This window comes from Symphalangus syndactylus, chromosome 5, assembly GCF_028878055.3.
Source record: "Symphalangus syndactylus isolate Jambi chromosome 5, NHGRI_mSymSyn1-v2.1_pri, whole genome shotgun sequence".
Taxonomy (NCBI): Eukaryota; Metazoa; Chordata; class Mammalia; order Primates; family Hylobatidae; genus Symphalangus; species Symphalangus syndactylus.
Window position 1 is genome coordinate 118,323,341 of NC_072427.2, and position 23,323 is coordinate 118,346,663.

A 23,323-nucleotide genomic window follows, 5' to 3' on the forward strand; every position below is an offset into this window, starting at 1 on the left:
ACCTGACCTCAAAACACACCACAAAGTTATAGTGAGCAAAACAGCATGGTACTGGCATAAAAACAGACACATTGGCCAAAGGTATAGAACAGAGAACCCAGAAAGAAATCCACGTACTTACAGCCAACTCATTTTTGACAAAGTTGGAAAGAATATACACTGGGGAAAAGATAGTCCTTAATAAATGGTGCTAGGAAAGCTAGATTGCATACTGAGTAAATGCAGAAACTCCTAGATATTTTTTAACTAAAAAGAGGTAGTAGATATCTTTGTGCACCATGATTAGTACAGGCAAGTCTCCCTGGTTTTGGGGCTTTTGATAATAATAGAGAAAAGATTAACGTATATACATACATACACACACACACATAAAATCATGGTTTACATATATATACACACACATATGTGTGTGTGTGTTTTTTCTCATATATATGTGAAAAATGTGTTTTGTAAGTCCTACTCCAACAGCAAGGGAAATTTATATGGAAACCAACGAATAGTTTACTGAAAGGTTGAAAGAATGTGTTTGTATTTTTCCCCTGGATTTCTCAGTAATTATCTCCTCAGATTACTTTCTCCTAAAACGTTTATATGTGCTAATGTGTCTAATTTTATGCTAACTTTAGAGGCTTAAAGTTATTTTTTAACATACGCATATGCTGAAACCTCTTCAATTTTTGCTTTATCTTTGAAGAATATTTATCAGTGTACAAAAAGTATGTGTAAATGTATAATGCTAAAAATTTAAGAATTTCAAATATTAGAATAAAAAATTATTTTTTCCTAAAGCTTAGCTTAACAAATATTTTCAAATTTAATATTTCATAAAAACAATGTACAGAAAGTCCTGTTGGATAATGGAAGAAAATCAGAATATTTTAAAAATATTCCAGGTTTTTTTTAGGATGGAGAGAATGCAAAGCAAAAACATTTGTTGATTTGATTCTGCTCTATACTTCAAAATTATCTTTTATTTTGAAATTTATAATAAAATACTGCTTTAGGACAATGTTTTCATCACAATTTATATAAAATAAATTCCAAGTGAGTCATACATTTAACCAAAATACTGTAAAAATTCTAGATGGAAAGAAGGGATGAGATTTTAAAAAATAACTGCAAAGTGGGGACTATAGTTTACAACATAACATAAATCCTATAAACTGTAAACTGATACAATTAACAATGTAAACTTCAAAAAAAACTAAAGAAATTTAAACAAAATCTAAAGAAATTATGTTTGAATCCTTTATCAAGACAAAGTGCAATTTGCTTAAAATAGAACAAGGTCCTATAGATCAGAATACATAAATAAATAAAAAATGAAGAAAACTTTGATTAAACATTGAAGTGCCTTTTTAATAAACAAAAATGTTTAAACTTATCAATATTAAGATAAATGTAAATTGAAATTCCTCAGCAATTTTTTTTATATCTATTAAATTTGTGAAAACTATTAAGACAATGACTACGGTCTGAATGTTGGGTATCCCACAAAAATTCTTCTGTTATATTGCTAAAGTATTCCTAATACTCAATGTGATAGGATTAAAAGTTGGGACTTTTTGGGGGAATTATCAAATAATAAAACTCTGCTCTCATGAATGAGACCCGTGCCCTAATAAAAGAGGTTGAAAGCTGCTTTTGCCCCTTCAGCAAGGTTTCAGCAAGAAGTCATTACCTTGGAAGCAGAGAGCATATCCCACCAGACGCTAAATCTACTGGCATCTTGATCTTGAACTTCCCAGCTTCAAGAACTGTGAGCAATAAACCTCTGTCGTTTATTAATTACCCAATCTAAGGTATTTTCATTATAGCAGCCCAGAAGGCCTATGACATCTTTGGTAGAACAGTATATGGACAAGGCATGGAGAAAAAACACTTTTAGAGATTGCTGGAGGGACTGAAAATTAATAAAACCTCTTTGGAGGTTAATTTGTTGGTATCTACTAAAATTCCCAATCTATATGACATTTGTTCCATCAATCAAATACACATTTTGAATTTTATTTGATACATACTTTTACGAGTTACAAAAAGATACATATCATGTCTTTCTAGCATCATTTGTGAAAACATAACCTTAGAAACAACTTGAATTTCCACCAACAGGGGCAGGCTAAATATACTATGAAATGTCCGTTCAATGGAATACTGCGCAGACATAAAAAATGAGAATATTTTAGTGCATTGGATATGAAACCATCTCAAAGACATATTGTTAAATGAAGCACAGAGCAATAGAGTATGTATAATATGCTTCTATTTGTGTAAAAAAGGTGATTCATATATCTGATATGTGTATGTGTCTTCATATATACAAACATATCTATATATACATCTATGACATGTTCATATTTGGAAAGCATATATATACATAGGTATGAATGCAGTATCTCTGAAAGGATATGTAGAAAGGTGATAATATTGTTTATTTCCAGGAGGGGAGGCTGAGTACTTGGGGGAAAGTATGAGCAGAAACATTTTCACTTTATACTTTAAAAACAAATCTTTTCAATTATGTGCCTGAGAAATATATTACCAAAAAATTTAATAAATAAAACTTGAATTACAAGCAAAGTGACGGCTGGGTGTGGTGGCTCACACCTGTAATCCCAGCACTTTGGGAGGCCAAAGTGGGAGCATCACTTGAGGTCAGGAGCTCAAGACCAGCCTGGCCAACATGGTGAAAGCCCGTCTCTACTAAAAATACAAAAAATTAGCCAGGTTTGGTGGTGAGTGCCTGTAGCCCCAGCTTCTAGAGAGGCTGAGGCAGGAGAATAGCTTGCACCCGGGAGGCAGAGGTTGCAGTGAGCCGAGATCATGCCATGGTACTCCATCCTGGGTGATAAAGTGAGACTGTCTCGAAAAAAAAAGCAAAGTGAGATTAAAAATCAAGATTAATTCAGAGATAATGAAATGAAACATGACGTGTAGACTGCATGATCATAGAAATAATTCTAATTATTGCTTGTCTTTGATACTTGATAATTTTTAAGTTTGTTTCTGCTGATCATAACAAAATGTCTGAAACTTGGAAATTTATAAAGAAAATACATTTATTTCTTACAATTGCAGGGGCTGAGAAGTCCAAGGTCAAGGGGCAACATCTGGTGAAGGCCTTCTTGGTGGGGACTCTCTGTAGAGTCTGGAGGTAGCACAGGGCATCACGTGGCAAAGAGGCTGAAAATGATAGTTCAGGCCTTTCTTCCTGTTCCAATAAAGCCACCAACTCTACTCCTGTGATAGCCCACTAACACAATAATTCATAAATGAAATAATTTATTCATATGGGCAGAGCCCTTGTGGCCCAATCACCTCTCGAGGGCCTCATCTGTCAATACTGCCACATTGGGGATTATATCTCAACATGAATTTTAGAGGGGACAAACATTCAAACTATAGCAAGCAACTATTCCCATATTATTTCATTCCAAGTTACATTTTATGCAGAATTTGGGGGCACTGATCTTTAAGGTTTTTTTTTGAATAATAGTAAAGTTGAGATATTCCTTGAGTTGGAAGTACTACTTTGGTTTGTACAACCTTGTTCCTCTTACTATCACTGAAGGAAACCTATTCCGGAAGCTATGTGACCAAAAAGAAGCAAAGGACAATGAAGTACATTTCCAGAAATTTTTATAGGCTGTCAGTGCCAAGTTTAATTAGAGAGCACGTTCCAATGCTTCCAAATATCTGGAAGATGCTTTGCAAGCAGATGGAGAGTGACAGCCTATGCATTTCAGAGTAATCCTGGTAGGTCCAGCAAACTATGTATTTTGTGTGTTATAATCTCCTCCATTTTTATAAGGCTAAAAGGATCAGTAGAAGTAGCACCGAATCAAAAACTGCTTGTGTTTCAGTGCATGGTGTTATAGCACAAACTCCTGTCTGGTCAGTGAATTTAGCACAAAAACAAGGCAAGTATTGATGGAATAAAGAAAAGGACCATCTCCTGAATACCTATGAGTAAGATGATTCACAAACATTCTTTCATTTAATCCTCACAGCAATTCTATGAGTAATCATTGTTATCCTTTTTTTTTCTAAATGAAAACATTGAGGCTTAGAAGAACGAAGTAACTTGTCCAAGACTCAATAGTTTCCTAATTGATGGGAGCCGCTATTTGAATCCAGGTGGGTTTGATTTCAAAGCTGCATCTCTTCCTAAGACATCCACTCCTTGCCAAAACAAAACAAGGTTATTTGTTGACATGAAGCAGGCAGGACAACCAATTCTTCCCTAGGAATTGTAAGAGCTATTTCCAGAATCAAAGCAAAAGGGTCTGGCTCCTTCATCCTGGCCCAGATACAACTCTGTTTTTCAGTTGGTTGGTGTCCTCCAAGTTTTTATGGGGCAGTTTTGTGTGTGAAGCAGTGGAGCTAGAGTAAAAGCCAAGGACAGAACCCCAGGAGTTCTAACATTTACAGGCCTGGTAGAGGAGGGCATTTGACAAAGAATTCAAAAGGGAGCAGTGAGGTCAGAGGAAAGCCGGTAAGAATAGCAAGTAGACATTTAGCAAATAAAGCGTTTTAGGAAGGATAGAGTGGCCAATAATAACAAATGCTTCTGATAGGTTAAGTAAATGAGGCCAGATAATTGACCATTGGTTTAGGCACAGTACAGGTGAAAGAGCTAAGATAGTTTCAGCAGAAGCCCAAAGAAAGTGATTCTACTGGACCTCTTTGCTGGGATGAAAAATACAACTGTCTGTAGAATTCTAGGTACTACTACACTGGGATTTTGAATGAAAATAAGATAATGTTTTGTTTTATTGGTTGATTGATGGATTGACTGTAACATTTCCCCGGTCTTTGCAGGTACACATCTCCAGAATTACCACCTCCAGCAGAGTCTGTCTGTATGTATTTCTAACAGAAGCCATATTATTTTAAATTCTACTCTTCCCTACATCCCAGACTAGGATGGGTTTTTCTTTTAATACTACATTATATTTTCCCTGCCTGGCATCTGACACTATTTTAGTATTGGTCTAATAATTTTCTTAATGTCTACCTCTCTGGCTAGAGTCCCATGAGGATACTGACTGTGTTTTTCTTGTTCACTGCTCTTTCTCTTATTCTTAGTGTTTGGTACACAACAAGAAGTCAACAAATTTTATTTATTGTATATATGTGAATAAACGAATTACATTTAAATCCTTTTTCCTGTATGAGACAGAAAGCTCAAAACTAATCTTCCTGCATAATTTTGAATGCTTCCTCTTTGCCATTTTCACCACTGCCAAAGAAGAATGTCTCAAAGATAGAATTTTTCAATAGATAAAATTGTAAAAATCAACAAAACAGGATACATAAACTGCATTTTTAATAAGATATTTTAAGGAACGGTAAAAAAGTTGAGCACCTCTATAGAGAGCCATAGAGCATATTTAAGGAAAATAAAACGCATCATGGAAATAAAGAAAGGGACCAATTCATTTCCTGGTGAGATTCCATTATCCATTAACTTGTTTTGGAGAAAGCAAGGGGAAATTGGATTACCGGATTATTACAATCTAGTCTGTCTTTGCTAGCCATCTATTAGAGATTATATATAGACACCACTTATGAGTGATAGCAGAAATACATATATATTCTAGAATTTAGCATAATTAATTGCTGTATTTTTGTTTTATGCCTTCTGTTTGACACTGTTCTGACGAATCAGGAACTTTAGAAGAAACATACTACAAAATATGAGACTTTTAATAAAAGAGACTATGTCTAATCAGCATATGATTATTAGACTGTCTAATCAGCACATTAAATACCATTTCATTAAGCAACACCGTTTTATTCACGTGATTTTGTTGCTGATGATGAATTAAACAATTATGACCAATAATATTCTTCAGAGAGGATAACCTGACTCACTCTCTCTCTCTATATATATATATACATTTATATAATTATATATATTTATATATAATTATATATAATTACATATATATTGATATGTATTTATTTACATATGTATAAAATATATATTTTATATATATTATATATATATATAATTGTTGGGATTACAGGCTCAGGCACTGTGCTTGGTACTATGTTTTTTAGAAACTAGATGCCAACAGAAAAATTAGAGCCCACATGAAAGTCTAGTTTTCTTCTGGTGTGGCGGCCCATGCTTCTAGTCCTAGCAACTTTATATATAAAACATATATAAAATAGCTTTTGTCTTATAAAACGTATATTAGGCAATATATATTTTATATATATAATTATATAAATGTATATATATGTTATATATTTATATAATCACAATATATAAACAAAATCACAACTATGAGAATAAGTACATCAGTATTTCCTGGAAAGCTGAAAATAGCAACTAAAAATGCATTAAACTTAACCATATAGAGAGCTTTTTAGATGGATTAGAGTTCCTGACCTCTTGTTTTAAAGTTTCACATTTAACTTTCGCCCCAAGATTTCAATGAAATCACTGAGTAAATGATATTTTAACTTTAATTCTCTCTCTGTATATTTCTCTCTTTTAATTACTTATGTTTCTACACTACTTTCTAATTCACTAGATGCTTCACTAAGTGTAAACACCTCCCGATTTTAGAATCAGAGTTCTACTACCTCTGAAGTAGAGATAAAAGATACTGCATTATTTTAGAGATGAGAAAACAGTGGCTACTGAGTGATTTGTTAATTCTTTATAATTAGTTAAGTTGTAAAACTAAGATTAAAATTAAAATCTTATGGTTTTGATTCACATGTATTATAAACAAAAATGGCAACTATTACATCCACTATTTATGAAATGCCTAGTATATGTGAAGTCTTAGATTGGATATAAAAAATGCATTGGTGAGCAAGAGAGATAAAATTCCTACACTGAAGGGTTTTATAATATTCTCCACCATACTGTCTCCCTGTTGATCTTAATTGCTGTATCGTTTTACCAAGGATTCAGTAATATAAGTAACATCTACCATTTTTTTCTCTTTAAAAGGAATTATATAAAGAATTATGTAACTCCTGGGAAGCTGGGGAAGAGGAGCCGAAGCCTTGGGAAATAATACAGACTATTAGGCAAAAACAGTTCTTAAACAGGTTTTTTACATACTATAGTTCTTTTCACAATTTAATTTTCAGTGCAAGTTTTTCTCTAGATACTTACTAAAAAGAAAAACTAAAAAGTAAATAGGATATCAGAATCCACAGTGACAAAGTTCTATTCAATGGAATAGTTGCTTAATGCCAGGTATCATTCTACTAACTTGTTAAAAAATACAGATTCCTGCGCACTTTACTGGATATCCTGTATTTTTTGAAGGAGCCGAGAACCTGAGTTTTAACAAGCTCCCCAGATGATTCTTAGCAGCAGGAAATTTGGGAAATACTAGAGTCAAACAATTGTAAAAAAAAATTATGTTTCCATTTTCTTATGTTTACTGGACTTGTCATGAGCTTGGAGTAATTTGACTTACTAAAATGTCCCATCCCAAGCAACAACTATATTTTAAAACTAATCGATTCAAGACTCATCAGTTTCCTGGGTAACTATTATACAAAGTCACAATGTGAAAAATAGAAAAATTTCAAGTGAAATGACTCAAACTATAGTCTTCAATGAAATATTATATGTTCCAAACAACTTACTTGATAGTATTAAAATATAAAGAAGCATATTGTAAATGAATTCATTTTTTCCTATCACCATTTGTGAATGAAAAACATCTTTAAAGAATGAAGGTTTCTAAAGAAGGAACACATTAACATAAAAATCACATGATACAATATTGATTATACCTCTTGACTCCACTACAGCAGTTTTACGGCTATAACACTGCACAGTTTCAGAGGTCGACATTTCAGTTTCGTATACGGCCATGTGGGGCAGAAAGAGTCAACATTAAATCTGAGTTTTATACTTGTTAGATGCTAAATTCATATCAATTGAAAAGTTACACAAAGTTTAGGTAATTGACTCCAGAGATATCACAAACATAGCATATTTTGCTGCAGACCTTTAGACTTACTCTTTTTTTCTTTGAGGTGGAGGAGAGGTGAGAACCTTAAATTTAGGAATTTAGATCATGCAAGTTTCCTGTCTGCCTGTCTATTCATTCCATCCATCATCCTTATCTTTCTATTTCTTTTAATTACCATTCTACAATTTCATCTCCTTTTGACTTACATAAGACCATGTTACTGAGTTTGATGTTTGCCTATTTTTTCAGTCTTATAAAATGTTTATTATTGTTTTGTGTATTTATCTAAATTTTCGAAAAATAGGCTGGGCGCAGTGGCTCATGCCTGTAATCCCAACACTTTGGGAGGCCGAGGCAGGCGGATCACGAGGTCAGGATATCAAGACCATCCTGGCTAACATGGTGAAACCCCATCTCTACCAAAATACAAAAATTAGCCGGGAGTGGTGGCGGGCGCCTGCAGTCCCAGTTACTTGGGAGGCTGAGACAGGAGACTGGCGTGAACCTGGGAGGCGGAGCTTGCAGTGAGCCGAGTTCGTGTCACTGCACTCCAGCCTGGGCGACAGAGGGAGACTCCATCTCAAAAAAAAAAAAAAAAAAAGGAAAATAGTATTGTGCTAATATACAACATTATGTTTCTTCCCTTGTTTTCCACTTATCACCGTTTTTACTTTTTATCCATGTTACTATGTAGACATCTAACCCATTTTCCTAAGTGCTCCACAATACTCCATGGTACGTATCCACTACATTTTATGGATCTATTTTTCTGTGAAGGATACCTGGGTTGCCTCCAACTCCTCAGCCTCACAAACAATGCTATATTGAATATCCTAGTAAACATGCCCTTGGTGAACTTTGTGAAAATGTGTACCCAGAGTTAGTTTACTTGCCAATTGAAAGTGCATGAAGGTTCCAATGTCCCATATCACCATTAAACTTATAATTGATCTTTTTTTGGTATTGTTGAACTATTTTTGCATTCATGAGATGAAATTACTTGACCACATCACGTTCTTTAATATTTAATACTTTAATTAGACTTTTTTCATCAATGTTCATTAACAACGTGAGGTTATAATTTCTTTCATGTATTGTCATAATTCTGTTTTAGAATCAAAATTTCACTAGTTTTACTAATACAACATACTATCTATGTTATTGATATTTTCAGAATTTATTATGGTTTCATTTTTTACTTCATTCACTTTGTTATGAAAATTAAAGCATATAGTGATAGAAGCATAACTGGCTAGTCATTTTTTAGGCTCTGAATTTTCATGTATTTTTCTTCTTTAAAATACATAAGACATAGCAATATACTACCCGTTTTGAACAATTTCTTGTTACAAGTAAAATTTTATACACTAGTCATGAAGCTGGCATTTAAAAAGAAATTTTCTTTTCATAACATGTACTCTATGCATTTTATAGAATATCAAATGATATTTTTATATATTTATAAAATATAAATATTTTATAAATCATAATTTGATATATTTGTATATATCGAATTATAAACATATTAAGTCTAAGTTATGCTTATATTTACTCAGACTTATTACTAAGACAATGAGCACATAAGGTGGTAAAAAGTCACCTTTCTTTCAGAATAAACATCATTCCCTAACTAATGCCAATGATTACACAAGAAAGTACATTGCTGGAGGCCGGGCGCGGTGGCTCACGCTTGTAATCCCAGCACTTTGGGAGGCCCAGGCGGGCAGATCACGAGGTCAGGAGATCAAGACCATCCTGGCTAACACGGTGAAACCCCGCCTCTACTAAAAATACAAAAAATTAGCCGGGCGTGGTGGCGGGCACCTGTAGTCCCAGCTACTCGGAGAGGCTGAGGCAGGAGAATGGCGTGAACCCGGGAGGCGGAGCTTGTAGTGAGCCGAGATCGCGCCACTGCACTCCAGCCTGGGCGACAGAGCGAGACTCCATCTCAAAAAAAAAAAAAAAAAAAAAAAAAAAAAAAAAAAAAGAAAGTACATTGCTGGAAAAATATCTAAGAAAAGTCAGGGACATATTATAGCCAGTTTTGTAATGATCACTATTTAAATCATGTTTCAAATTAAGAGTTATAGAATTGGATATTTTTCTACATGTAGATTTCAGGGCACATTTTAACTTTTCTTTCATTGCTGAATTATTTAGAAATTGGCTAGAGCAAAACCAAATGAAAGGGAAAAAGACAAATTGCTAAATCAACTTTTTGGGTTAAAATAACTGAGAAAGATGCATCCACAAATTAAGCATAGACGTTCTGAAATTTTCCACATTTAAATTCAGGTAAGTTGCCAGTTTAGAGTATTCTACGGTGATATTTTCTTTTTCTCAAAGAATTTTCAGAGGATAACGTGGCCAAAATTGTGGTATACATATCACATTTCGTCTAATACAAAGAGATGTTTTTTGATAGAATTTTCATTTAGTAAGCATTAATTGATCTCTGCACAGTGTTATATGCTACAAATTCAATATTAAGATAAATGGAGTTTGCTTTCACTAAACTCAAGGATTCCATGAGTTTCAGACAAAAGATATTTTAATGCATATGAAAAGTAAAGGGTGCTTCTGTCCACATGGTACAAGATGGCTCAAAATCAGATCCACATTCTGTCTAGTGGAAGGGAAAAAGTAGAGGAAAGGAGGGTATTCCCTTCTCCTTTAAGAGACTATACTGAAATTTTTACACATCTACTACAAAGATATTCATCACAGCCTTATTTGTAATTGTGAAAAATCGAAATTGATATGTAAATTGCTGTATATGCTGTAGGCAGTTGTAAAAATCAACTAACTATACATACATGCATCAGCACAGACAGCTCTCAAAAATTAATATTGAGCTTTAAAAATTATAGAAAAATAATTACATTTAGACAATCTGGTTCTAGAATTAGTATATATAACAATAATACTGTATTACCTATTTCTAAAATGTATTATATCACAGGTTGATAGAGATAAAGACTGCATCACAAATAATAGATATATGTAATAAATTTACATAAAGATGAAACTATGTTCATCAAAGCTAATAAGAAATTCATAACAGAGATTTCCTTTGAGATAAGAAGTGAGAGAATTTGACTTGGGAGGGAAACAAAGAACCTAAGCATATGTGTGCATGTGTGTGTGTATGTATCCAAAAGTTAATAAAGAGAGAAATATGTTTCTACTGATTTTACATACAACTCCCACTTGTAGGTAGCACATTTTCCTTTGCATTCATCTATCTGTATCACTCATGCTGCCTTATAACAAAACACAGTCATTTGGAGAAATGATTTTCAAAAGAAATCATCAACATGAATGTCAAGAACTTTCGTTTGTTCTTGTTTTTAGTTACAAACCTTCTAATTAGATTCAAAATAAGATTTTAAAAAGTCCCTAAGTGTGCTTCAGAACTAAAAGTGTACGTGTGTTTTAGTTAAGACGTATCTTAATACAATTTTCTTAGGTAGTCATTCAATAAGCGACTCAACACTTACCAAAATATATAAATTTAAAATAGCAGAATCTTAGGCAGAAAGGTTTTATTGGTTTTTGGCGTCTTTTTGTGGATGATCTCTGTGTAAACAAGTTTTGATTTCAGGGTAGGTGTGGAGGGAGACTGTAGAAATCAGTTAATAAAGGTTTTCATTGTTAACAGAAAAGTTCTTTCACTGAGTGGTTTCCACAGAACTGAGTTAATGCTGACATTAGCTCAGCATAATTCTTTTAAAACACATTTAAAAAGAAAGTCTTATCTATCCTCCTCATTCCACAATTAGGGGGTCTCTTTACGTAGATTTTATTAAAATGGATGTATTCATGCCGGCAATAATCACTATTAATATTATCCAGCTAATTCATCCTGCTCTTGTTCCAGGTTCCTAAAATAACCTTCAGATTACAGGTTTTATTTTCACATAGATGTTCACCTGGGAGAGTATAAACTAAAACATTTTCAGTCTGTTTGAAACTGTAGTTTTTATTTTAAAGAAACTATTGTTTGTTCCCTGACATGTCGTAAGAGCCTACACCAGTCCCTGGCATATAATAGGGCTGATTAGGTATCTGCTGGATAGATATCTATCCAGTTTATAGATTGATCCTTTGTGTATCTCTCTGTGAGTCCAATGACCTCTGTCTACACTGACGCATTGGAGTTCTTAAGCTAAACTGAAGTGCAGATGTGGAGCCTGGCAATTCAGCCAAGGTAAATACCACCTACCGAGTGCAGAGCCAGCATCCGGAGACCACACTTCTCTCGTTCTAACTGCAGCTGTTTCTACTTTTCTATTAAATCGATTTTCCTTTTTTATCCTAAGCATTTTATTATTATATGGTTCTTCAAAATCCCTCTGGAGAGAGAAAGTATGATTCCACATTTAAATAATCAGAACTGTACTGTGGCTAACAGTGCTGGAATTCTTAATTTTTTTGTTTCAGGCAAGGCGTTATATTATCCAGAGAGGATTCAGAGAAAACAGAAGTAGCATGAATATGATGAAGAAACTAGACAAGAAGAGGCTAAATAGCTTAACAAAGGCCACAATGCTAGAAAGTAGAGCTGTAATTTGAACTCAGGGGTTTTAATATCAGAGATTATGTTCCTTATCATAGGTTTTAATGTAGAGTCATTGAAGGACACTACAAATAAGTAACTAAGGCACTGCCTTTTTTTTTTAAATGTTATTTTTTCTAGATAATTACTTTGTTTATCCACCCTACTCAGAGTCAGGTATACCACCAAGCACTGGGAATACAAAGATGAAACTCACGGTTTAGCCGGAAAGACAGGTCAAACTGATATCACATGATGCACCTAATAAATTCACCATGATAAGTGCAGTGGTGGTGACATGTCAGGGTATTATGAGACTAGGGAACCGAAACACCAAATCCAGCTAGAAGAGGTTATAAAGGCTTTCTGAAGAAAAGGTTAGCTGAGCTGGGGTTAGCTGTTAGAAGGGAAGTTTGGAGAAGGGATGCACACTCCAGGCAGGTAAATATAAGGCAGTCAAAGTCACCGTGGAGTTTAACGTACTGAATCACGGAATGCAAATGTGGAGATGATGTTGAACTCAGGAGTGATAATCAAGGCTTAGATCTTAGAGGCACTGTGGATAATGGGAGAGTCTGGACTTCATCCTGTGAGTTAATGGGGAGCTGATCCAGAGTTATAAATAGGACAGTCACATAAACATGGATATATTTTAAATATATAGTGGGGTGGCAGGTTGGAAAAGGAGCAGAAGTTCTATTAGTCAAAATAAGCCAGATTGTGCTATGGTAACAAATAAATATCCAAGTATCAGTGAGTTAATACAATAAAAGATTATTTCTCAAACATCCAAAGTCTGAGGCTGACAGGCAGCCCTTCTCAACCTGGTAGCTATGCCATCTGGAATATGCATCCTTCCAGGTTGTTGCACTGCAGGTGACAAGATGTTTTTATGGGTTGGGACTAGAAGTGGACCTGATTTACTTTTCCCATATCTCATCATCTGGGATCCTGCCACATGACCCAGAATAAGTGCAAGAGGCCTTAGGCAAGCACTGAGGGTCTACCACAGAATAGGGCACTTCATTCAATCTTGTTTATAATAGGTGAAATATACCTATAATTGCTTACTGTATTATTTGGAGAAAAATCAGTTTATTTATGTATTCAATTCATTAAACAAATGCTTTTGTGAGCACCTACTTGGCACTGTCCTGAGTTCTGTCTCTGTCATAAAAAGCAGGGGCAAAGCATTGTTCACATTACTTCCCTGCACATCAACTCTTCATTGGCTCTCCAGTCACATGGAGATACATGCAAGAGGACAGAATTAGAGTAAGAGGGGTGAGAAGCATAACGTGGGCCAGATCATGTGGAGTTTTGTAGGACTTCGAATTTAACTTAAATGAAGGGCCTTAGAACATTCTATGCAGAAGAGTGATATAATCTGACTTCCTTTTTAAAAAAATAATTCTGGCTGCTCTGTTGAGAACAGACGTAAGATGATGGGGTAGACACGTTGAGCTCTCTTAGGAAGTTACGTAGTAATCCAAGCGAACAATGATTATGGTTTTGACCCAGGGTAGAAGCATGGATCTGGTGAAAAGTGGTCTGATTCTGGATATGTTTTGAAATGAAGGCATTTAATTTTGAGCTAAATAATTAGAATTTGAAGACAGGTGAGATGTATGCTATAAGACAAAAAGGTCTTCACTTGAGCTCTTAGGAGCATGGAGTTGCAGCCAATTGAGGGGAGATAAGCCTTAATCATATGAAATATTCCTAGATGGCTTCAAAAGGGCTCTAGAGAGCATTAGCCCCCTAAATAATTCAGCCCCAATGGATGCTTCCTTTAGAATTTCAAATAATAACAATATTGATGAAAAAGTATTTTTCCGAGATTTAAAGCTTAGCCCCAAGCGTTCCCTACATTGACAAAATTTCACATAAAATCTAAGATCTATCTACCTAAAGATAAAACTAGTAAGAAAAGTATGTAATTGTCTTTTCTGAAAGCCAAGTCAGAAAATATTAAGCTATATTAGATTATTTTGATGTGACATAATTCATTTACTTTTTGTTAGGGGCATGTTTGCTTTATGGGAACTACCTACGAAGCTCTCTTACAGAAATAAACTGCTTGTTTATTATTGTTGTTGTTATTATTTATGTATTAGAAAGACATCAAGTAAGGTATGCCACTTTACTTTGGCAGTTTAATTCATCCACTGAGTATTAATTAGTAGATGAGGAAATAATAAAGATTCTCTCTTTGACCAAACTTTGGTCAAACTCTTCTGAGCTCTCTTTTTAACCAGGCGTCAACTTTTGAACTTCCATGTTAGTTTCTGCATTGCCCAATTTAGCAAGAATCTTCTCAGTTTAGCCAGGATTTTTCATCCTTGATATCTGATCACACTTTGATATCTGGTCAGATTTCCTTCCTCCACAATGCTTCCGGTGATATTTGATCACCCTGGTCTGCCTTCAGCAAGAATCCCATCAGATCTGTTAGCCAGGATCCCCCCTTACCACAAATGTTACCTCTTAGTAATTTCTATCCAGTAAGCCCCTCCCCTTAACTCAGCTCCTTGGCGATAAATTCCCACTTTTCCTTGTGGTATTCATAGTCGAGCCTAATTTCTCTTGTCTACTATAAAATCCCATTGCGGTAGCCTTCCTGTGTAACTATTTTAATAGTCCTCTTTGAATAGTCTGCCTTAGCATTCTGTAATGGGTGTAATGAATAACTTTTTTCTTTAACGAAGATTATATTTGAGCTGGATTTTGATGAAAGCAGGGAAGGAGGGAGAGTTTTTTTAGGCACATAGAACAGGATGCATAAATGCAGGGATATGAAAAAGGATGGCTGATTCATGGAAACTATAAAATTTAGGGCTCATGAGAGCAGAGCAGTTTGGTTCAGGAGTGTGAGGAGTAGGAAACTGAACTTGGTCAAGTCTGGTAAGATTGATTATAAAGTTATGCATGGGGCCAGGTGCGGTGGCTCACACCTGTACTCTCAGCACTTTGGGAGGCTGAGGCAGGTGGGTCCCCCTGAGGTCAGGAGTTCGAGACCAGCCTGGCTAATATGGTGAAACCCTGTCTCTACTAAAAATACAAAATAAGCCAGGCATGATGGTGGGCCTCTGTAATCCCAGCTACTCAGGAGGCTGAGGCAGGAGGATCACTTGAACCCAAGAGGCGGAGGTTGCAGTGAGCTGAGATTGCACCACTGCACTCCAGTCTGGGTGACAGAGCAAAACTCCGTCAAAAAAAAAAAAAAAAAAGTTATGCATGGGTAATTGCATGGTACAATAAAAAGTTTCAATCTTAGCCTTTAGGTAAAATAAAGATAATGATGTTGAAAAATGTAAAAGAATTGAAAGAGCCCTATGGGAGGAAGATGGAAAGTAGAGATTAGACAAAGAAAAGTCATTAGAAAACTACTCATGGGAAAGTGCAAGTGAGAACCAATTTAGCTCCTAGAAATCCTGGAGGACCAAGTTTTAAAACTAGAGCATATCTAACAGAGTTGATGAGCTAAAGTTACGAACAAGTATGTGGTTATATATTGTTTTGCTTATGCAATGCCAAACTCAGCTTAATTTGTTTTCCTATAAAGCAAAAAAAAAAAAAAAAAAAAACAACAGTGACCCCAGAAATATATCATACTATATGAAACCTGGCTAAAAATCCAGTTTGGAAGAGTCTTACTTGCCTTCATCTAACATTTGCTTCCTAGAATTTGCCTCTCCCAAGTAAACAGAATGTTTCATGGATAATCACACAATTTGTAATATCTAGTGGAGCAAGTGCACTCTTCCGGAAAGGATAGGCAACAGACACTTTTTTTTTTTTTAATAGAGATACGGTCTTGCTGTGTCACCAAGGCTAGAATGCAGTGGAACAATCATAGATCACTCTAACTTCCAATTCCTGGGCTCACTCTAACCACCTTAACCTCCTAAGTAGGTGTGACTATAGACACATGCAACCACACACAGCTAATGTTTTTAAAAAATTGTAGAGATAGGGTCTCGCTATGCTGCCCGGGTTGCCCAAGCTAGAATACATTTGTAAAAGCCAATTTCATAGAAGTAATAGCTATATATGTCATAGTATGCATTAGAAAACTTCAATATAACAAAAAGACATGTCATCAAGAGGGAACTAATCTATGAAATCCACATAACCAAAAAACGATTAATATCCACAATATTTTTAGATTTTTGTACAAATTAATAAGTAACAGACAAGAAAACCAAGAAAAACACACACACAAGATTGACAGGCAATTCACAGAACATAAAACTCAAGCGTTCATTGATCATATGTGAAAATATGTTCAAACTCACCAATATTAGAATGGTGTTCATCTCCAAAGCACTAAAAAGGAGTGGGATGGGATTGGGAAATACAAAGCAAAATACTTTTTTTTTTTTTTTGAGACGGAGTCTTGCTCTGTCCCCCAGGCTGGAGTGCAGTGGTGCAATCTTGGCTCACTGCAAGCTTCACCTCCCAGGCTTCACGCCATTCTCCTGCCTCAGCCTCCCGAGTAGCTGGGACTACAGGCGCCCGCCACCACGCCCCGCTAATTTTTTGTATTTTTAGTAGAGACGGGGTTTCACCCTGTTAGCCAGGATGGTCTCGATCTCCTGACCTCGTGATCTGCCCGCCTCAGCCTCCCAAGCCAAACACTATTTTATGTGTAACATTTAATGTCTTTAAACAAGAGCAGAGAAATATTGGAAAATGTTAACATATGGTTATAGGTAGTAAGCATATACATGTTTGATTCGCTTTGTATATTTTCTTTTGTATTCCTGAAATTTTTAAAAATAATTTCAACATTTATTTTAGATTCATGAGGTACATTTGTAGGTTTGTTACCTGAATAGACTGTGTGATGCTGGGGTTTGGGGTACAACTGATCCCCTTACCCAGGTACTGAACATAGAACTCAATAGTTAGTTTTTAAGCCTTCTCCCACTGCCAGTAGGCCTAGTTTCTATTGTTCCCATCTTTATAAGCTCTCACTTATAAGTGAGAATATGCAGTGTTTAATTTTCCTTTCCTGCGTTATTTTGTTTAGGATAATGGCCTCCAGATGCATCCATGTTGCTGCAAAGGACATGATTTCATTCTTTTTTATGGCTACATAGTATATCATGGTGTGTATACACCACATTTTCTTTATCCAGTCCACCATGGATGGGCACCTAGGTTGATTCCATGTCTTTGCTTTTGTGAATAGTGCTGTGATGAATATATGAGTGCATTTATCTTTTTGGTAGAAAAACTGATTTTCTTTTGTAGAGATTCTCAGTAGTGGAACTGCTAGGTCAAATGGTAGTTCTGTTTTAAGTTTTCTGAGAAATCTCCATACTGCTTTCCACAGTGGCTGAACACATTTATATTTCCACAAACAGTGTATAAGCATTCCCTTTTTTCTGCAGCCTTATCAGCATGTATTGTTTTTTGATGTTTTAATAATAGCCATTCTGCAGGTTTATGGATGTGTAGAATCAATATTGTGAAAATGACCATACTGCCAAAACAATTTACAAATTCAGTGCAATTCCCATCAAAATACCACCATAATTCTTCACAGAACTAGAAAAAAACAGTCCTAAAATTCACATGGAATCAAAAAAGAGCCCACATAGCCAAAGCAATACTAAGCAAAAGGAACACATCTGGAGACATCACATTACCTAACTTTATACTATAAGGCCATAGTCACCAAAACAGCATGGTACTGGTATAAAAATAGGCACATACACAAATGGAAGAGAATAGTGAACACATAAATAAACCCACATACTTACAGCCAACTGATCTTTAACAAAGCAAACAAAAACATAAAGCAGGGAAAGAATACCCTATTCAACAAATGGTGCTGGGATAATTGGCAAGCCACATGTAGGAAAATGAAACTGGGTCTTCATCTCTCATCTTATACAACAATCTACTCAAGATAGATCAAGGAACCTAAATCTAAGACCTGAAACTATAAAAATTCTAGAAGATAACATCAGCAAAACCCTTCTAGACATTGGCTTAGGCAAAGACTTCATGACCAAGAACCCAAAAGCAAATGCAACAAAAACAAAGATAAATAGGTAGGATTTAATTAAACTAAAGGACTTTTGCACAGCAAAAGGAACAGTCAGCAGAGTAAACAGACAACCCACAGAGTGGGAGAAAATCTTCACAATCTATACATCTGTTAGAGGACTAATATCCAGAATCTACAAGAAACTCAAACAAATTAGTAAGAAAAAAAATCTTATCAGAAACCGGGCCAAGGACATAAATAGACAATTCTCAAAAGAAGATATACAAATGGCCAACAAATATATGAAAAGAATGCTCAACACAACCATGATCAGGGAAATACAAATTAAAACCACAATGCAATACCACATTACTACTGGAAGAATGGCCATAGTAAAAACATCAAAAAATCATAGATGCCTTCACAGATGCAGTGAAAAGGGAACACTTCTACACTGCTAATGGGAATGTAAACTAGTACAACCACTTTGGAAAACAGTGTAGAGATCCCTCAGAGAACTAAGAGTAGAACTACCATTTAATCCAGAAATCTCACTACTGGGTATCTACCCAGAGGAAAAGAAATCCACACACAAAGAAGATACTTGCACATGCAGGTTTATAGCAGCACAATTTACAATTCCAAAAATATGGAACCAGCCTAAATGCCCATCAATCAATGAGTGAATAAAGAAACTGTGATATATATATATCTCCACATAATGGACTACTACTACTCAGCCATAAAAAGGAATGAATTGATGGCATTCACAGCAACCTAGGTGGAACTGAAGACTATTATTGTAAGTGAAGTAATTCAGGAATAGAAAGCTACACATTGTATGTTCTCACTCATAAGTCGGAGCTAAGCTATGAGGATGCAAAGGCATAAGAATGATACAATGGACTTTGAGGACTCTGGGGGAAGGGTCGGAGGGGTGTGAGGGATAAAAGACTACAAATTGGGTTCAGTGTATACTGCTTGGGTGATGGGTACACTGAAATCTCACAAATCACCACTAAATACCTTACTTATGTAACCAAATACCACTTGTTCCCCAAAAACCTAATGAAATAAAAATTTAATAATAATAATAGCCATTACCACTGGTACAAGATTGTATCTCATTGTGGTTTTGATTTCAATTGTATTTTTGAAATATTTCTTAATAAATTAACATATAGGCCGGGCGTGGTGGCTCATGCCTGTAATCTCAGCACTTTGGGAGGCCAAGGCGGGCGGATCACCTGAAGTCAGGAGTTCAAGACCAGCCTGGCCAACATGGAGAAACCCCGTCTCTACTAAAAATAAAAAAAATCAGCTGGGCATGCTGGCTCATGCCTGTAATCCCAGCTACTGGGGAGCCTGAGGCAGGAGAATCGCTTGAACCCAGGAGGCAGAGGTTGCAGTCAGCCGAGATTGCTCCACGGCACTCCAGCCTGGGCGACAGAGTGAGACTCCATCTTAAAAAATAAATAAATAAAATAAAATGGTATGGGAGGCAGTATGAATTAGGGGAAGAACATAGAAATAGGAGTTGGAATCCTAATATCTAGTCCCAAATCTGCCACCTACCCACTGTGTGACCTTGAGAAAATCTCTTCATTTTTCTGAAACTGATTCTTCAGCTAAAACCTCAAATAATACGTGCCTTTGCTATATAAAGTTACTGTAAGGAGTGAATTAGTTCATGTATGTGAAAGTGATATTCAAAAGTGAAGAAAAGGTATAGAAATTCTCAAATTTGCAGTCAATGTGAAATTAAATGAACATACTTTTCTATTTACTATCAGGCTAAACTTATTGAAACAGATATTAGAAACAAAATCGGGGATTGTAAAAGACATACGTATTTTCTCACCGGGTCTGTTAGCTGGGAGTAGAGTTCATGGCAATTGTCAAAAATATACTTGTATGTAGAATCCAGGCAAGCCCTCACACAGTCCTTCACCACCATGCTCGCTTTTGGGGGGCTTTGCAGCTCCAGAACCTGACAGAAAAAGACAGACACTTATTTTCTCAAATGCAACGATAACACATTGTATTCTAGTATAAACTACTCAAATACATATTCAATAAATACTTTCAGTTGATTTTTCTATGTTCAGTAAGTGTCATCTTACCATGTGGTTTTAAATGTGTAAACATTTTAACTTTCTGATAGAAAAACTTATTGAAAATGATAATAGTTGTAAACGCTCAAATAAAAACACTTAACGTGACCAGTTAGTATTTCATGCATTGATTTCATTCCATTCCATCATCCAACAAATATTCATCGCTTCCTATATGCCAGTTAATGGTGATACGGCAATGAACGATAGAAACAAAAATCCCTTTCCTCATGGGCTTAAGTTCAAGTAGATAATAAAATAAATATGTAAAATATATTACATGAGGATGCATGTTGAAAAGTAAAACAGAGGAAGGATGGAAAGTGTTTCAGTGGAATAGAATTAATACAATAAACAGCAATAGTAAATGAAGCTGTAGGGTGAGAACAAGGGGAAACTACATATAGACCACTGTAAGAATCTCAGCTTTTAGCGAGGTGGGAAGAAGTGGATAGTTTAAGCCTAAGAGCAAAATGGCCTAATTTTAGCAAAAAAAACTACCTTTTATAAGGCTCCCTTATGCTGCCTTAAAGTGGGCTATGAAAAAACTAGAAAGACCAATTATGAGAATAATGTTAAAATCTGCTCTAGAGAAGATGATGCTTGACCAAGGTGGTAGAATTAGAAATTATTAGAAGAGCTCATACTCTGGTAAAATTTAGAAAAAAAGAGCTAACGGGATTTTCTGACAGACTGGATGACTGGTGTGAGAGCTGACCCCAGTTGATCCCAATATTTTAGCCTGAGCAACTGCTATAAGGGAGGTGACTTCAATTTAAATGGGAAAAACTGTGGATGGGAGCTCAGGAGTCAATTCTGAACAGTTTAAGAAGCCTATTAGGCATATACATGAATTTCACGAAGATATTTGGATAAATGAATCTATAGTTGTGGAAAAGTTCTGGTTAGAGATATAAATTTGGAAATTATTAGCTTACAGAAGAATATAAAGAAACAACACTGGTTGAGTATGGAGAGTGAAGAGAAGAGGTCCAATAAATAAATCCGGTTAAATCTTACATAATTCTAAATCTGTGACAACAGACAAATGAGAAAGAATAAAGCAGTAGAGAGCCCCACCCCCCGCCCCGCTCCCAAAAGAGCCAATGGTATAGGAGAGAAATAAAACATGAGATGTTGACAAATTAATTTTGGTGAAGTGAGACAGTAAAAGTCTGATTACAGTGTGGTCAAAAACTAAGGACAGAGTTGAAGTTTTAATATTGTTAAAATGTCAGTTCTCTCCGGATTGATCTGTAGATGACATGCAATCTCAATTAAAATCCCAGAAAGGATGAAAATCACCTATACAATTGTGAAAAATGAAGAAACGAGGTGGGATGCACATTATCTTTTTTAATGATTTGCTGTGAGGTCACAGTAATCAAGACAGGATGGTAGTGGTGGATGTACAGACAATTGAATAGTATAGAGAGTTCAGAAATAGACCCATGTATATATGGTCAATTTAACTTTTTACAATAATACAAAAGCAATTCAATGGAGAAAGGAAAATCTTTCTAAGAGATGCTGCTGGAACTATTTAACATAAATATGTAAAATGTTATCCTTGACTCACACTTCACACTTATATCAAACAAAAACAGCCACCAAAAAAACCCCAAAATTCTAAATAAAAAATATGCCCAAATGCAAAAGGTAAAACCAATCTTTTAGAAGAAACACACCAAAAAACCTCTTTGTGATGTTGGTTTAACCAAGAGCATTATCCATAATTAGAAAAAAAAATGATAAAGTAGACCAAAATTAAAAACTTACCATATGACATATTTTTAAGACAATTAAAAGACAAGGCACAAACAAGGCAAAAATAATAGCAAATCACATATCTGACAAAAAATTGTATTCAAAACATATAAAAACTCTCAAAACTCAAGACTATTGTATTATTGAAGAGTGCAAGAAAGTAGATTTTAAATATTCTACTCACAAAAATGATAACTTTGTGAGGTAATGCATATGTTAATTAGCTAGATTTAGCCATCCTGCAATGCATATATATTTTAAAACATCATGTTGTACACAATAAATACATGCAATTTTATCTATCAATTTAAAATAATTAAAATTAAAATGCCCTTAACAGTAAGAAAACCAGCTAATAAATATGGGTAAAAATTTCAACATTCTTCACAAAAGAAGATGTTCAGACAGCAAATCAACCCCCCCAAAATTCTCAATATTATTAATTTTTAGACAAATAAAATTAATACATTAAGATAATGCAACGTCACTTCTACTAGAATAATAAATACATACAAACATACATACATAACATTGAAAATCCCAAGAGTTTTGCTAGAGGATGCAGAACAACTGGGACTCTCACACACTGTTGCTGAGGATTTAACCCAAGGAACATAAAAAACGTATGTTTACAACTATAATCCCACGCTTATTTAAAATAGTTTTATTTGTAATAAACCAAAATTGTAAATAACTCAAATATCTCTCAATGAGGGAATGGATAAGTCGGTAGTACATATATAACAAAGAATTACTACTTAGCAATTAACAGAAGTGAATTGTTGAGACACTCAACACCAATGAATCTCTATTGTGTTATGCTACATTGTGTAAAATTTCATTTACATGATGTTCTAAGGAAGGGAAACCTACAGGCAAAGAACAAATCAGTGGTTACCAGCATGTGGGAGAAGGGTTGACAACAATG

General features: G+C 35.1%; 1 protein-coding gene across 2 annotated transcripts in view; it reads right to left on the reverse strand.

Annotated features, from left to right (window-relative positions):
- UNC13C (unc-13 homolog C) overlaps positions 1-23,323 on the reverse strand; it is a 663,443-nt gene that overhangs the window by 278,105 nt on the left and 362,015 nt on the right. For both annotated transcript variants that reach the window (XM_055279200.2, XM_055279199.2), the window contains one exon: positions 20,376-20,504. In XM_055279200.2, coding sequence (XP_055135175.2) covers positions 20,376-20,504 — 129 coding nt within the window. The remainder of the gene's footprint in view (positions 1-20,375; positions 20,505-23,323) is intronic.